Here is a 16,464-nt window from a genome sequence, read left to right as displayed (position 1 = left end):
CAGGGAAACCAGCAGAGGGACAGGAGGTGAGGCCCCTCACCGGCCCTTTGATAAGAACAATCACCAGCTGGGGCCCCCGGGGCAAGTACACACAGGAAGGTCAGTCAGGTGAGTAGGGTGTAGGGGAAGCAGGCCCTGGTCGGGGAGGGGTTGGAAGAGAGCAACAGAACAGCCACCTTCAGTGGCCTGACCATAAACTCAACCCCAAATAAAACCCCATAGCCATGAAGCAGTCACTCCCCAGCCACTGGTAAACACCAATCTGCTTTCTCCCTATACAGATTTGCCTATTCTATTATTTCATATAAATGGACTCATACAGTATGTGGTCTTTTCTGTCTGGCTTATTTAACTTAGCGTAAGCTTCTGAAGATTCATCCATGTTGGAGCATGTATCAGTGCTTCATTCCTTTTCATGGATGGATAAGAGTCCATTGTCTATATATACCATGTTTATTTATCTGTTTATCTATGGATGGGCATTTGGATTGTTTCCACCTGCTGCCACTTTTATAAAGTTGATGTGGGGCCTTCTCTGGTGGTCCAGTGGTTAAGACTCCACGCGTCCAATGCAGAGGGCGTGGGTTTGATCCCTACTCAGGGGAACTAAGATCCCACATGCTGTGTGGCCAAAAAAAAAAAAAAAAAAAAGTTGACATGTAATGAACACAGTAAATTACACGAATCGCACCCCCAGAAGATTCCCTCCTACCTTCCTCATCAATAACAACCCCTGGGCTGCTCTGGTGGCGCAGTGGTTGGGAGTCCGCCTGCCGATGCAGGGGACGCGGGTTCGTGCCCCGGTCCGGGAAGATCCCACGTGCCGCGGAGCGGCTGGGCCCGTGAGCCATGGCCGCTGAGTCTGCGCGTCCGGAGCCTGTTGCTCCGCAACGGGAGAGGCCACAACGGCGAGAGCCCCGCGTACCGCAAAAAAAATAAAAAATAACAACCCCTACCTTGCAGAGATAACCACTACTGTGACCTCTATAACCACAGATAACTTGTGCTTCTTCATGAACTTTATACAAATGGAATCACACAGCAAACCCTCATTTGTGTCTGGCTCCTTTCACACAGCATAACGTCTGTCCAATTCGTTCACGCCATTGTGTGTATCCGTTGTATCTTTTTCTCTTTTTCTGCAGAATCCTCTCGTATGGACATGTCACCGTGTATTTATTCTTCCTCCCGCTGATGGAGGCATTTGCGTCGTCCGCTGTATGTCTGTTCCACAGTTAGTTTATTCATTCTCCTGTCAGTGGACATTTGGGCTGTTTCCACTTTGGGCTATTATGAATAACACTGCTATAAACATTCTTGTTTGTGTCTTCGGTGGACACATGAGCTCAGCTCTCTCAGGCGTCTACCCAGGAGCAGAGCTGCATGGTCACGGGGTCAGCAGATGTTTAGCTTTAGTAGATATGCTTCCCAAAGCGGTAGAACCAGTTTCTACTCCTGCCAGCAAAGTCTGAGAGCTTCTGTCAGCCGCCACTCCCACCTCTGAAAATAGGTGCAAGCTGATTCTGGGGGCCCCTGTCGCAGAGCTCTTCCAGCTCGGCTGGGAGGCACTTGTGTTGCTGAGGTTGGGACAGGAATACCCGGTGACCTGGTATCCTTGGGAGGGATTTCCCAGCCTGTCGTGGAGATGCTCCCCTCCATCCTGTCCCTCTGTCCGCTGGCACAGTCAGTCACTGTCTTAGTTTGGGCTGCCCCAGAAGCAGGTTCTGCCATAACTATTCTAGCAAAGGTAGCTTATTTGGGAAGTGGTCCCAGGAACCATGAATGAGACCATGGGAAAGTGAGGGGAGAAGAGCAGGAAGTCCTAACAAGCAAGTCAGCCCAGGGGGCAGCTGGAGATTAATCCCAGGGAAGGACTCCAGGAATCAAGGAAGAAAAGGAGCCTTGGAGGTCTCCGCCCCGACCAGGAGCCAGAGAGCAGGGGCATTTACACACCAGCTCCCCCTGCCACGAGGGCTGCTGCCAGGCAGAGGTGCAATTCTGGGCCTCACAGAGCCTCAGGGAATAAGCCAAGAAACCGAACTTCACCCTTCACTCCTTGCTGGCCCTCCTTCCATACCTATCACCACGTTCTACAGTTTTACTCCTAAGCTTCTCTTGAAGCCACAGCCTCAGCCCCATCCACTCACCAGTCAGCAGTGGAGAGATCTTCCCATAATGCCTGGGTCATAAGGTTGCTTTGATCCCCAGCTCCCTGCGTGGCCTTGACCAAGAGACCCAGCCTGTTCTGGCCTCCACTTCCCCATCGGTCAAGAGGGATCATGTTAGCACCTGCCTCATAGGCCTGCCAGGAGGAGTAAATGAGTTCAGACCTATAAAACCCTGTTACCATGCCTGGCGTGTAGTAGGTGCTGTATACATGCTTTGTCAGCAAATGGATAAGATAATTGCAACGTCCTTACAATCGCTCATAGCCCTTGGGGTAAATCCCAGACTTCAATCAATAAATATGACTAACGAGACACTGGCTGGTCTCACCCCACACCTTCCCCCACCCCCGTGATATGCTGAGTGGTGGCCCCAGAAGGTACCTTCACCTGGAACCAGTGACCGGGAACTTATATGGAAAAAGAGTCTTCTTCGTAGATCACGTAGTCATGCTAAGGATCTGGTCACGAGATCATCCTGGATCATCCAGGTGGGCCCTAAATCCAATGTCAAATGTCCTTACAATAGAAAGGCAGAGGGAAATGTGAGCTGGAGAAGAGGAGGAACCACATGAAACAGAGGCAGAGATGGGAGAAATGCAGCCGCCAGTCAGGAACGCCGGTGGCCACCAGAAGCCAGAAGGGAGAAGGAAATGTTCCTCCTCTACAGTCTTCAGAGGGAGCAGTGGAAGCGTGAAGTCCTAACCACTGGACCACCAGGGAATTCCCCCTGCCGACATCTCGATTTTGGACTTCTGGTCTCCAGAAACAATACGTTTCTGTGTTTTCAGCCACCGGGTTTGTGGTACTTTTTGTGGCAGCCCTGGAAAACGGATGCACTCTGTGTTTTAGGGCAGCTGTGAAAAAGCACCACAAACTGGGGGGCTTAAAATAACAGAAGTGTATTCTTTCACAGTTCTGGGGGCCAGAAAACCAAATTCAAGGTGTTGGCAGGGTTGGTTTTTTCTGAGGGCTGTGAGGGAGAGCCTGTTCCCAGCCTCTCTCCCGGCTTCTGGTGGCTTACTGGCCATCTTTGGTGTGTAAGAGGCATCATTCTCGTCTCTGCCCTCATCTTCACATGGCCTTCTGCCTGTGTGCCTGTCTCTTCAGATCAATTTCCTGCTGTGCATGTCTGCTTCTGTGACCAAATTTCCCCTTTTTACAAGGACACCAGCCATACTGGATTAGGGCCCACTCTAATGACCTCATTTCAACTTGAATACTCTGTAAAGACTTTATTTCCAAATAAGGCCACACTCTCAGGTACTAAGAACTTCAACATCTCTCTTTTAAGAGACACAATTCAACTCCAACGATAACAGCCACCGCCCCGCCCCCATGCCCACCATGCTTTCCATCTGCAGGTCCCAACACAGATCCCGCTCCGGTCTGTCGCCACGTCTTTGCACACCCCCCTTTCCTCTCTGATGATGTGACGAATGTCCTCATTCTTCACTGTCAACAATACCACCTCCTCCAGGAAGCGCCGCCCCCTCTGCCCCGACTTCCAAAGCCTGGGTTAGCTGCCACCCTCCATGCCCACCATAGCTTCCTGTCATAGCATCTGTCACACAATATCAGGGCTGCCTGACTGATTGCCAGCATGAGCCAGGTCACTGGGGCCCTGGAGGGCGAGGGCCATGTCTCCTGCTTCTTCTAGCATGTTTTCTAGAACGTGCTAGCACCTGCTAGAAAAAGGTGTTCAATAAGGAATAGTTGAATGCATGAATGAATGAGGCCAGGCCCCTTTCCAAGGCTCTCTGACCCCTTTCCCGGCTGGCCTTTAGAGAAACTTCTAGCAGTCTGTCAGACACAAATGACAACCAGGTCCCCACGTGGTACAACTCCAGGGAGTACCATTCACACTGTAGTCTAAGTGACGGGAGGACAGCTCATTCTAAAGTAGGCACTGTTTGAGTGTGGCAACCTGGAGAATTGCATCAGGCTGGCCCGCGGACCACAGAGCTGAGATCCCACTAACCCAGTGGCCACTCTCTTGGGAGTGCTTCTCCCTGCCCCCATTTCAGGATCTACCCTGAAATTTCCTGATGAACTTCCCTCCCCAGCTCAAGGACCTAGCGCTCCACTGGGTTCTCACTGGGCCCCTCACCATCCGCTGTGGGGGGAGGGGGGAGGGGGGAAGAGGGGGAGAGGGGGGAGTTGCACGTGTGTTACGGGAGGAACAGGTAGGGTCCTGGCCTGAAACAGAAGACCCACTCTGGTGGGTTCTGTAAAGTCAGTGAGGAAGGTCTAGCTCTGGAGGGGCGGTGCTGGCTAGGTAATTGACAAGGGACGCTGAGGTCCCGGAACATACACCAGGGGGGCTCTTACCACGTGCAAGTCTGGCAGGGTGAGTGGAAGACGCGGTGTTACTCAGTTTCTGTAGGAGGACGGCAAGCTGGTGACCTTCTGGTCCAGAGGGTGGGCGGGGTTAAGGAAAGTGAGGCACGTGGGGTGGGCGGGGTTAAGGGACGTGAGGCATGTGGTGGGCGGGGCAAAGAAATGTGAGGCACCTGAAGCTGGCAGCCCGCAGGTCCTTCCAGGCCAAGGCTGAGGGTGGGGGTGAGGGTTGTGCTCAGAGCTGGAATCGTGGAGGGCTGCTGCCGGGGGAGGGGGGGGGGCGGGGGGGGGGGGTACCTGAGCTCACAGAGGGAGGCCGATTCTGCAAGAAAAGCATGGGGGAGGAAACGCCCTGATTCTCTCTTCCCGCGTCCCTGCCTCTCTGCCAGGTAGCCAGCATTCTCCAGGTTCAGCCGGAGAAGCCCAGGTGACAGGGTGGGGAGGAGGGCTGAGGACAGGTACCTGCAGCGTCCTACCTTTTCCATCTGGCAGTGATGAGCGCCTGCTGAGCCAGGCCCTCTGCTGGGTGGGAAGGATCAGAGACGGCAGGTTGCGGGGCCTCACAGCCCCGTGTCTCGGCCCGCAGCTGGCTGTCGTGAAGCCAGGGCCATCTGGCCTGAGGACCGGAGCTCCTGGAGCTCGCCCGCCAGCCCTGCAAGTCCAGGGCCCTCCTTGTTCTCACTTAGGGCACCTGGCTTCCCTGAGTGGCCGGAGGTCGTCATGTGGGTCAGCTGACAGGCCGCACACCTGAGGGATGTAGAGGCCTCGGCGAGTGACGAGGCCAGGGGAGGGGGAGGTGTGCGGAGAGGCAGGGAGGTAGCGGGGATGGGAAAGAGGTGTGGGGTTATCAGGGGGCGGTGAGGGGGTTACACCAGTTGTCCTCGGGAGAGGGATGAGGGGCCTGGCTGAAAGGGGCGGGGGCGGATGGAGGTGCAGAGGGAGGAGACTCTGCAACCTAGCAGCAGTGGGCTGGCCGTGGGGCAGGGTGGAGGTGAAAGTTCCGTTTCTTCTTATCTGGGGGAGGAGCCAGCTGGCTGGATGCGTCTAGGCGCTGGACCTCAGGGAGCCCGCCACAGACCAGAGGCATCCACGTCAGCCAGAGCTTCTCAGAAATGCAGGGTCTTTGGTGCCCACCCAGACCCTGGGGATCAGAACCCGCGTTTTCTGGAGACTCACTGGACTAGAGCTTCCGTGATGCCCTACCGCACAGCAGTCTAGGTGGACGGCCGGGTTCTACCCTGGGGGTGACTCTCCCTAGGCCCCATCTGGAGGCATTTTCAGTTATAACTGCAGTGGGTGGTGGAGAGGTACTCCTGGCATCTAGTGGGTCAGGGCTGGCGGGGGCCTGCTCAACATCCTTTGATGCCCAGGGCGGCCTCACAACAAAGGAAGATCTGCCCCCTAACGCGCCAGGGTGAGGAGTCCTGGACACTCGGAGAGGGTGTCCGGGCTCTGCGGTGAGCCCCCGACTCTCGGCCTAGGTCTCGTCCCTTCCCATCGCCCTGGGAGGCCCCTTCAAAGCCACACAGAAAGGCCAGATGTCAATGAGTCACTTACAGTTTATTTTTGCCTGAAAGTATTTCACATCTCTGAACACAGCTACGTGACAGTAGTATTAACCATCAGGAAAAGCAACAGTGCGAAGGGAAAAGGTGGCATGTCTCGACTCTTCTTTTTTTTTTTTTTCTTTTAAAATTTTTTTTTTTTTTGCTTCTGCTTCTTCCTGCACCAGAGTGCTGTAAAGTATGGGACCGAAGGGGAGCGAATAAAACCAAACAACAGAAAACAACAACAACAACAACAAAAAACACGAAACAGAACACACTCACACGCACACACGAAATCAAACCTGGCACGGAAAATGAATTAAGACTGAAACCCAATTTCTTTTTTTTTTCCTTTTTTAAAAAAATGAGGGCATAGTCGGGGGGTAATAAAGTCTACCTAGCAAAGTATAAAACGACAAAAGCATGGTTTCCATTGAATAAGATTAAATATATATAAAACAATTACATTGACTGGGGGTTAGGTCTGGAGGTGCTGAAGGGGGGCTGTTTGTGCTAAACCAACAGAAGAAGGGGCTTGGGGGAGAGGGGACCCCAAGTAAACCATGAGGGCTGTTTTGTACAGTGAGGGCTTGTTTATAAAAGAAACAGAGGTTGGTGTGTCTTTGGGGCAGGTGTGGGGACGGAGGGGGCAGAAGGGGCGTCTGCGCTGCAGTGGTCACATTCGTGGGCGGGGTGGGCAGTCAGGCTGGTGGAGGCGACGTCTCTCTTCTCCCAAGAGACCATGCAGAGAGGCGGGCATGCATGAGGGGACCGCGGGAGGCACAGGACGGCGGGGAGGCCACAGGTCGCAGAGCCTCAGCGGGGACGGGGGCAGCAGAGGCCACCGCAGATGGGAGAGCTCCGGGGGAGGGGGCGGGGCAGCTCTCCTGCGGGACGGACGGGAGGACAGGTTAGCACCCTCCCCCTCCAAATGTGTAAAAGGGGGCCGAGAGAAAGCTGGGGCCATAGAGGAGCAAGACGACAATGTGGGGACCCCACTTCTCCTCCCCCAGCTGACCTCCACCCTGTGAGGAAACTGGAGACGTCTGGGATCGAAACACACGGTGGCGTGGCGGGCAGAGGGATGGACGGACGGACGGACCGACATGAGAGCGTTAGCATAGAGAATCCATTACGAAAAAGCAATTAATTTTCCAAGGAGGTTCTTTTTTTTTTTTTTTTTTTCCGTCTGTTTGTTTCCTTTAAAAAAATAACAAGAATACTACCACTACCCTGACAGCTGACTGGTTTGTACGGTACTACACGCCAGGGGCGGCCGGCGGGCGGGCAGGCGGGCGGGCGGGTCAAAGACTTCATAAATAAGAAGCAGGTCCCAGACCTGCAATTTGTCAACGTTTCTTAAATAGGCGCATTATTTAAATCTTATGTACAACAAGAATCACTTTGCATAGCAATGGCGAGGACACAGGACGGGTGTGGGTGTGATGACGTGACCACGTGACCGGGTCTTGTCCGATGGCGATGGCGATGGCAACGGCGATGGCGATGGCAACGGCGGGGCGAGTTCTCCTCAGGGCCTCGGAGGGAGAAAGCATCCTTCTTTGGCCTCCAGGCCCGTCGGGGTTGCGAGACGATGGCATCAGAGTTGACTCTTCCCACATGGCATTGAACACAGAGGCAAAGAAAATCCACAAAGGGTCCCCCCTCCCCAAGCGCCCCCATCCCCACCCTCTCCCCGACCCGCTGCCGCTCCTCTGGTTGCTACAAAGTCCGTTTTAGATCAGGTCAATGTTTCCGATTATGAAGCTAAAAGAATTAGGTGGGGGCTGGGCGTGCTTATGGACCCCCTCCCCACCCCCTCCCCCCTCCGCCCTCCGCCCCCAGAAAGACCACCCCGTCTATCTCACAGCCAGGACGCGGGGTGGGACCCCGAGACCCGCTGCTCTACAGCTATTAGTCAAGAGTTGCGTGTCGCAGTTGCAAACTCCTTCCTGCCGAGCGGGAGCTTCACCAGGCTTCCGTGTAGCGGACGTCCACCTCCTTCAGGTTGGGAAGCTTGGCCTGGGGGGAGCAAGAAGGACCCAGTCCCTTCCAGAACCTGGTGGCGCAGAGCTCCATCCCGCCCCTGCCCGGCGGCTGGCATTCCCACAATGCCCTCCCCACTTTGTCACCATCGGGGGCTCCCGAGCCCAGAGCTGGGGAACCTCCGGGAGAACCAAGTAGGCGGCACGTGGCCCCACAGAAAGCAGGCGATAGCTGCTGGGGAGTCCACATTCCCACCCCACAGAGGCTTCGGATCACTGGCTCTGGGGGCAGGAAACCCAGGATGTGAGCCCCCCACCACTGTCACTTGCAGGCCACCTGCCCTTGGGTAGAGCCCTGGCCTCCGGGAGCCGGCTTCCTCATCTGTGGAGGGAATCTGAGTCCAGTCCCTGGCTCACGGGATGGGGCGAGGGACTAGATACCAAACGCAGGGCAAACCCAGAGCACCTGGTCCGAGACAGTGCCTGTGCCCTCAGGGCTGTCAGGAGTCCGGCGGGGAGAATGGAGAGGGATCCATAAGCTGCAGGTTCCTGGCGGGTGGGTGGAGATCCTTCCCACTCAGGCTCCCCCACGTGGATCTGTGGCCGGACTACAGGATCCCACCTGCTACTCCTCAGAGCGGCTTCCTGCCCCCCATCGCTGCCACCCAGACGCGCTTGTGCTCTGCCTTCTTTTATGAACGGTTGACTTTTTCTTACAAGCCTTTGCTGTACAGAGAGGCTGCTAACTGGTCTCCTGCCTTTGCTTTCCGCCTCCCCAGCTTCCTGGGCACTGGCCTGCCCGGCAGACTCACTTTAACCACTCCTTTCTGTGCGGGCTCTCCCGCCCCAATGAACGGAGCTGGCGGTCCCCTCCCTGCTGGCCCCTGAGCCCCGTCCTGCTGCAGTCTGCTGCGCGTGTCTGTCTGCCGGGACTGAGCTCCCTCCTGGGCAGGGGTGAGCCCGCCGCACCTCGGCGTCCCTGTCCCCAGCGCAAGCCTGCTACACAGAAGGCGTCTGGAGGCTTGGCCAGTGAATGGGCCCCAGGCTACAGGTCTGGCTGAGCTGGAGGGGAAGCTGAGGGGGGGAGGCCCTGCTGGAGGTGGGCTTCCAGGGCGCCCAGGGTCTGGCGTGGTCCTGGCCCAGCCCTTCCTTCCCAGGGCGCTGGCTCTGCGGCCGAGCCCACTCCCCCGGGCCCAGGATGAGGGGGCGGCAGGAGCCTGCTGAAGGCCCAGCCCCTCCAGCCCTGTCGAGACACGCGTTTTTACAAACAAAATGTGCCCACCTTCCACCACCCAGATCCTCTTTCCTTGATTTTAAGCTGCCAACCTAGCCCAGCCTGCTGGTCCTGGGTCTCAGCTGTGTGACTGCACCAGCCCTGCAAACCTTCTCCATGCTGCTACCCCTCGCATGTACTCTCCCTCAAAAATCCTGCTTTCCACGTAACAACCAGAACGAACTTGTAAAAGCAGAACTCACTACCCTGCTTAGAGCCTCTGAAAGCCTCCCGAACCTGGATGAGATCCAGAGTTCTTCCGTGACCTGCGAGGCCTTATCCGGTCTGGCTCCAGTCTCTTCTCTCACTTTCTAGTCACGCTGGCTACAAAGTCGGTTCGTACCAACCCTTTCTGCCTCAGGACCTTCGCACTTGCAAAGGAAGGAAGGAAGGAAGGAGGGAAGAAAGGGATTACCTTCAGGTCTTCGTAGGTGTCCGCCGAGAGCTTGGTGCTGTTCATGTTTAAGCTGCAGAGACTCTTCATGGCTGTCCAGGGACAGACAGACAGACACAGTCATTAGGGCAGTGGGACCCCACAAGGAGCAGTTCCAGGTACAGGATGGAAAAGCTGGGGGCGGACTGAGTTGCCGAGGCCTCTGGTTAGGAGATGGGGTCGGGGAGGTGGGGTTTCAGAGGCACAGCCGGGACCACTACGTACAGAAGGTCTATTTCAGGCAGGAGCTGATCTGAATTGGGCCCACGTTCTCCCCCTGCCCTCTGAGCCTCTCTCCCTTCTGGTCCCCCTCTGTCATGTCCCTCCACTGCCCGTACCCCAAATGTCCCCAGAACTTGCCTGCCACACTGCAGACAGTGGACCCCGCTGCGACTCTAAACCTCATCCTCTCTGCCCTCCGTTACCCCGTCACCTGCCCCCAGCCACTCCCAAGCCACCCAGAACGTGCCGACGACCTTGCAGGAGTCATGCCCACTGCCCAGCATGCCTCCCCCTCGGTCAATTCCTACGTATGTGTCTTTCACCCCCAGATCCAGTCACCTCCCTGGGAAGCCTTCCTGGATTCCTCTCAGCTGAGGCCCAGGGCCTCTCATCTAAACCAATGGACCTGGAAACGGGAAATGCAGATTCCCAGGCTCAACATCACCCAAGATTTGAGTTTAGTAGATTGGGGTCAGGGCACAGAAATCGACAGTTCTAGGGGCCTCGAGTATTTTGTGGCTCCTCCTACTAGGGCGGTGCTTCTCAAACTTTAATGTGCGTTGAGAATCGCCCGGCACTTTGTTACGGTGCAGTTTCTGAGTCAGCAGGTCTGGGGCAGGGCCCGAGAATTTGCATTTCTAACCGACTCCCAGGTGAAGGCTGTGGCTGGGGCTACAGCTGCTGCGGCGGGTCAGGGGAGCACGATCGCCCTCAGGGGCTGGGACAGCGTCGGGAGGGCACGGGCTGGGCCTCACTCATTCTTCCTTTTTCCTCTAGAGCATCAGCTCCACAAGGGCAGGGATACTTCCGCCTGGCATGGGGGAGGTGCTCCGGGAGCACACAGCACGGTGCGTGAATGGAGGAAGGGATGAAGGGATGGATGGATGGACTCACAGCTGAGGGCCAGCAGGCCGGCGTCGGTGACGGGCGTCTCGCACAGGTTCAGCACCTGGAGCATCGTGAGGTGTTCCGACAGGAGCCGCAGGCCGGCGTCTCCAAACTGTGGGGCAGAGACCTTCTCAGCCTGGACACTGACGCTGGCCTCCCCGGGCACCCGGGGCGACGACCCCGAGGCAGGGGCAGCGGCGGAGCAAGGAGACAGGACAAAGCCCAGGCCTGAGGCCCGTGGCCTCCACGCCTCAGGGCCTGGGCCGCTCTCCCTTCTCTCCAGAGACTCCAGTGCCCTGACCGGGTTCAAATCCAGCTTTTGCCGGTGCCGTGGACCAGACAAGGGCCCCCCCTGGAGTCGGTGTTGCCATCTGTCAAGGGTGGCTTTGAACTCAGTGACTCGTGGCTACTAGCGGGAGCCGAGGTGGCCCTTCCCTGGGCGGGACAGTGGGACAGCAGGGCAGCTGGGAACGCCCCGGTTTCTCTTCTGCGAGATGAGGGTGTCGGCAGGGCCTGCACCTCACAGTGGAGTGGAGACCACACGTGCTGGTATGTGTTTAACAGCCCAGTCGGTACTAAGCACGGGCAGCGGGCACCGTGCGCTGTGGTCATTATTACAAGGAGGAGACCCACCAGCCGGCACAACCCCTGGGCAGGGGTGTGAGACCTGTGTCACGTGTCAGCTGTGCCGGGCACGTCCCTGCTCTGGGCCTTGGCGACTCCAACTGTGGGACGGGCCACTGGGCTTCACGAGGGGCTAAACCCTCTCTGGCCTGGGACCCTCTGGGGGACGTGGGCGCTGTGCCGTGGAGGGGGCGTGGTGATGAAGCGACTGGCCCCGTGGGTTCTGGGCAGAAAGCCAGCCATGGAGGAGGGTGCAGGGCAGGCCTGCGGCAGGGGTGCACGGTGGGCACGGAGGGGGGCGCAGGGGGCAGGGGGCAGGGTTGGCCACATGTACCTGAGTGGACCACAGGTTCAGCTGCTTGAGAGAAGGCAGTTTGATGAGGTGCTCAGCGCAGGCACTGGTTACGTTGGTGAAGGCCAAACTGAGGTTCTCCAGGTTTCCAAAGGAGCCAGAGCTCAGCAAACGAGCCAAGTCAGCATCCTGCAGACGGGACGGGCAGGCGGGGTCTCAGGAGGCCTGGGGCTGCCAGCAGCTCCCCGAGGCCCTAAGCCTCCCCTCCCCAGCCCCACAGAAAGCTGTGGCGGGGAGGAGAGCATGGTCCAGTGGGTTGGGACAAAACGGGGTGTCAGGGAGGGCACGACTGCCTCCACGTCTCCGTGGTGGCAGCTGCCTAGCTGGAGAAAGCCTTCGGAGCTGTGACTCACAGCCTGAGTCACCAGTGGGGTGTTCCGAGGCCACGTCCCTCCCACAGGCGTGTGCATGTGTGTCCGACTGTCTCACTTTCCCAGGCGGGAGCTTGCGCCCATTTCCCACCTGCAAACACTGAGGCCCTTTCAAGGAGTATGTGAGCACTAGACTCTGAGGCCATTGAGGGTCCCTTCCATCTTTGTGACAGAATCCTTGAGTTTTAGCGGCCAACTGGCTGCCCTGGATTAAGGCTAATCTCCCAGCTAGGTGGGGCCACGTGCTAAACCTGGACAACGGTATACAAGCAGATGTGTCCTGCAGAACTTCCAGGAAGGTCCTTAAAGGGAAGGGGCGTGTTCCTCTTTGCCTCTTCCTCCTTCCTCCTGGCTTGAACGGAGATAAGACGGCTGGAGCTTGAGCAGCCAGTTTGGACTATGAGGTGGAAGCTATGTGCCAAGCACAGTGGGGCAGCAGGATAGAAGGAACCAAGATCCCTGAAGACCTTGTAAAATGGGGAAGGAGGCACCAGCCTGATAGGCTTCTTGTCATAAGATAAAATGAACTATGAGCACCATTTATCTGGTACGTGAATCCTCAACGTACATGAGCTATTATCATCATCATTATGAATAACTGGTAACATATTAACATTAATATCAACAGTAATCTTTATCATAATGTTTGGTTTCCTGCAACCCAGTTCCCTCCTAGGGAGTGAAGTACCATAGGGTCCCTGTTCACCTCCTCCCATCACCTCCAGCACACACTGTCTGCTGTTCCCCACCAGGGAGGATAACCCGCTTCTTCCCTCCCAGCCCTGCAGGAGAATGAAACCAACTCACTGTGGACTTGGAGGGCAGTGTTAGCCTGGTGGGCCCGCCTTTCCTTTGCTGCAACAGAAATCAGACTGGTTACGACCCACTTTTCCCTGAGCCCTCACCCGGTACCCGCACCTCCATAACACCTCTCATGGCACCGTTTGTATCTCTTGGTAGAGGCAGGCAACATGGTGGTCTTTGTCTCAGGGGCAGACCCCGAGGCCAGGTCTGAGGGCAGGTGGTTTATCAGAGAGGCGATCCCAAGAAACCCCAGCAGGGGAGCGGGGAACTGAGACCACAAAGGCCCCTAAAGGAAGAGGCTGTGATCACCCCAGCTACCCCTGGGCCTCTGGGAAATGGTGGCGAAGTCACATCTCACAGAGAGACCCCACCTCTCCCGCCAGTCACTGGTTGAGAGCTGCTCCAGGAGACCACGGGGTGTGAATTCTCCACCCCTTCTGTCCTGCTGTGCCCGTGGACAGAGAAAGCCCTCTGGCCAGGAGGTACGGGTGCTGGCGTTCGGAAATCAAGCCCCGTGCCCTGAAATGAAGGGCCCTGAGGGAAGGTGGGCGAGGGAGGAGGGGCACAGACAGCCACTGCCAGGCTTGGCTCGGAGGGTGACACAGGATGTGGCTGTGGACCAGGCCCATATGGGCTGTTTGACCTTGGGCCGCAGACTCAGCCTCTCTGAGCATCTGGAAAGTGGCGGATGGCAATCCCGACCTCTCTGGGTCTGGAGGAGGAGTCAGTGAGGTGGAGGCCGGCACAGGTGCCACGGACCCTGGGCTCTGCCCTGCTCACTGCAGCCCCGCCCTCGCTGCTGGCAGGGGAGCCCCGGAGCCGGGCCGGGCAGCCGGGCGTGGACTCACCAGCTCCTTCAGCTCCCGCTGCCGGTCGCACAGCTGCTCATACATGCGCTTCCCCACGCCCGTGCTCTCCAGGGTCGAGATGATCTGCAGCTGCGTGTCGTTGTTGTCGATGATGTTGTATTCCAGCATCAAGCACAGGATCTGCCAAGAGCCAGGAGGAGAGTTACCGCCAGCCCGAGACTCTGGGCGGGGCTGTTCTCAAAGGCGCGGAGGGCCCGAACCCTCAGCCTGTCCCAAGAGCCCCTCACGCCTCGGGAGGCGGCCGAGCTCGGCACACCCATGCGTTCCCAGGTCTTGTTCTCTCCCCGCTCTCTGCACTTCCAGCCATGCGATGCTGGGGGGGTCGCCTGCCCCGGTGTCCCCTCTGTGTAACGGGAACATTAGTGCACGCACACGCAGCGCGTGGGAGCTCCCAGTTAACGCTTTTGGGCACGATGCACGCCGGGCCCCTATGGCCTGGTAGAGCCCGAAAGACAGGACACCTCTTTCTATCCCTTGCTTTTCCACGGAAAGCTCTGGGAGTCAAACTCTTTGATGCTCTCCCTGCTGAGAGGTGAAGTCTAATTCCCGTCCCCTTGACTATGGGCCTGGCCTCGGTGACTCACTTCTTTTTTTTTTTTTTCGGCACGTGGTCCTCCTACTGCTGTGGCCTCTCCCGTTGCGAAGCACAGGCTCCGGGCACGCAGGCTCAGCGGCCATGGCCCACGGGCCCAGCAGCTCTGCGGCATGTGGGATCTTCCCAGACCGGGGCACAAACCCGCGCCCCCTGCATCGGCAGGCGGACCCTCAACTACTGCGCCACCAGGGAAGCCCTCACTTCTTCTTTTTTTTTTTTTTAATTAATTAATTGATTTATTTGACTGCACTGGGTCTTAGTTGTGGCACGCCAATCTTTAGTTGCGGCATGCGTGTGGGATCTAGTTCCCTGACCAGGGATTGAACCCCTGCCCCCTGCATTGGGAGCGTGGAGTCTTAACCACCGGACCACCAGGGAAGTCCCAGGGACCGACTTCTCATGGCCAGAAAGCGGCAAAAGTGATGCTGCCTGACTTCTGAGGTTGAGTCAGGAAAAGAGATATAGCTTCTGCCAGGTCTCTTTGGACAGTGGCTGTGGAAGCCCCAGGCTTCTGCGGACTTTGGGGGAGACAGAGGTGACATGAGTGCCCGGGGTTGGTGTGTGCTCCTCGGTGAGTGGGAAGGCTACGACCAAGGCTGCTGTGTGGACGGCGGCCTGGCAGCCACAGCTGCTCCAGCCTCCGCTGGTCGCGTCCCCTCAGGCCAGCGCCGGACACGTGAGGGAAGCAGCCTTGGGAGGACCTAGCCCACCCCCATCTGACTGCGACCCCATGAGACACTCAGAGTGAGAAGTGGTCAGCTGAGCCCAGTCATCCCAAGACCCAGGAGCAAATAAATGAGCATTATTGTTTGAAGCCCCCATTTGGGGGTGGTCTGTTCTGCAGCCACAGACAAATGGAACAGAAACCTGCCCAATCGATCCCTTGGACCCACGTGGATCAAAAAGTGAAATTAAAATGAAATTAGCAGACGGTTTGATGAAGGTCTCCCGCTCCCGCTGAGCTCAGGAGGGCTGGGGCTGTGCCTGCCTCGTCCGCTGCCGTGTCCCCAGCTCTTGTAATAACTCAGGGCTCCTAGAAGCTCCTAGAAGGTGCTCCATCAACAAGGATGAAGTCCTGGGAGAGCTGGCAACCTTACCAGGGACTCGGGCCAGCTCCTTACCTCCACCATGGTCTGGTTCCCCCTCAGCGCCAGGAGCATGCAGGGTCCCAGCTTGTTTTCTGCCAGGGAGAGCAGGAATTTTTTGGTCTTGTAACAGGAGCCCATGAGGATGTGCACCTGTGAGGAGAGATGGGCCAGGTGAAGGGCAGTGACCGCGCGTGGGCTGTGGCCCGCGGTGCCTGCCTTCTACGTGCTACAAGGATCGTGAGACCAGAAGACACTGATCAGACACACCCCACACCCAGTCTGGACACTGCATCTGCAACGATCACCAGACTCTCCCCGGGGGATTCAAAGGACCCGCCCCCCTCCCTGACACCGGGCTCCCACGTGGATGAACCTCGAGGACACGGTGCTGTGTGAAGTAAGCCACTCACAGGACATATGCTGTAGGGTCCCACTCATGGGAGGGACCTAGGGTCAGACTACAGAGACAGAAAGGAGAAGCGGGGCTGGGGTGGGGTGTCGGGGTGGGGGGAGGGCGTGGGGAGTTAGTGTTTATAGCGGGGACAGTTTCAGTTTGGGAAGATGAAGTTTGGAGATGGATGGTGGGGGTGACTGCAGAACACTGTCGGTGCGCTTGATGCTACAGAACTGCACACTTAACGATGGTTCAGGTGGGCAGAAATTGACACAACATTGTAAGTCAACTATACTTCCATGAAAATATGTTTAAAAATGGTTAAGGTGGTAAGATTTATGTTATATATGTTCTACCTCCGCTCCGTACACACACACAAAAGCCCCCTCTCCCGTACCCCTTGGGACTCTGCTGATATCTGGCCCTCTGGGTCTTGGCACCGTCAAACCTGGCGGAAACGTCTCGGCAGCCCCTGCTTAGGGTGCACGGGCCCACCCCTCACACGCAGGGCAGG

The 16,464-nt window shown here is 57.2% G+C and overlaps 1 protein-coding gene across 1 annotated transcript in view; it reads right to left on the bottom strand.

Moving 5' to 3' along the window:
* Nucleotides 1-7,884: 7,884 nt before the first annotated feature.
* The window catches only part of CMIP (c-Maf inducing protein), a 235,138-nt gene continuing 226,558 nt past the window's right edge, over nt 7,885-16,464 (bottom strand). The window contains exons 15-21 of the mRNA XM_032613238.1: nt 15,590-15,706; nt 13,853-13,993; nt 13,008-13,055; nt 11,812-11,958; nt 10,860-10,965; nt 9,726-9,796; nt 7,885-8,074 (exon numbers count right to left, since the gene is read on the bottom strand). Of these exons, the coding sequence (XP_032469129.1) occupies nt 8,021-8,074; nt 9,726-9,796; nt 10,860-10,965; nt 11,812-11,958; nt 13,008-13,055; nt 13,853-13,993; nt 15,590-15,706 (684 nt within the window). The 3' untranslated portion in view covers nt 7,885-8,020. The remainder of the gene's footprint in view (nt 8,075-9,725; nt 9,797-10,859; nt 10,966-11,811; nt 11,959-13,007; nt 13,056-13,852; nt 13,994-15,589; nt 15,707-16,464) is intronic.

This window comes from Phocoena sinus, chromosome 19, assembly GCF_008692025.1.
Source record: "Phocoena sinus isolate mPhoSin1 chromosome 19, mPhoSin1.pri, whole genome shotgun sequence".
Classification (NCBI taxonomy): Eukaryota; Metazoa; Chordata; class Mammalia; order Artiodactyla; family Phocoenidae; genus Phocoena; species Phocoena sinus.
The sequence above is the reverse complement of the archived record's forward strand: the minus strand, read 5'-3'. Positions and strand labels throughout refer to the sequence as shown.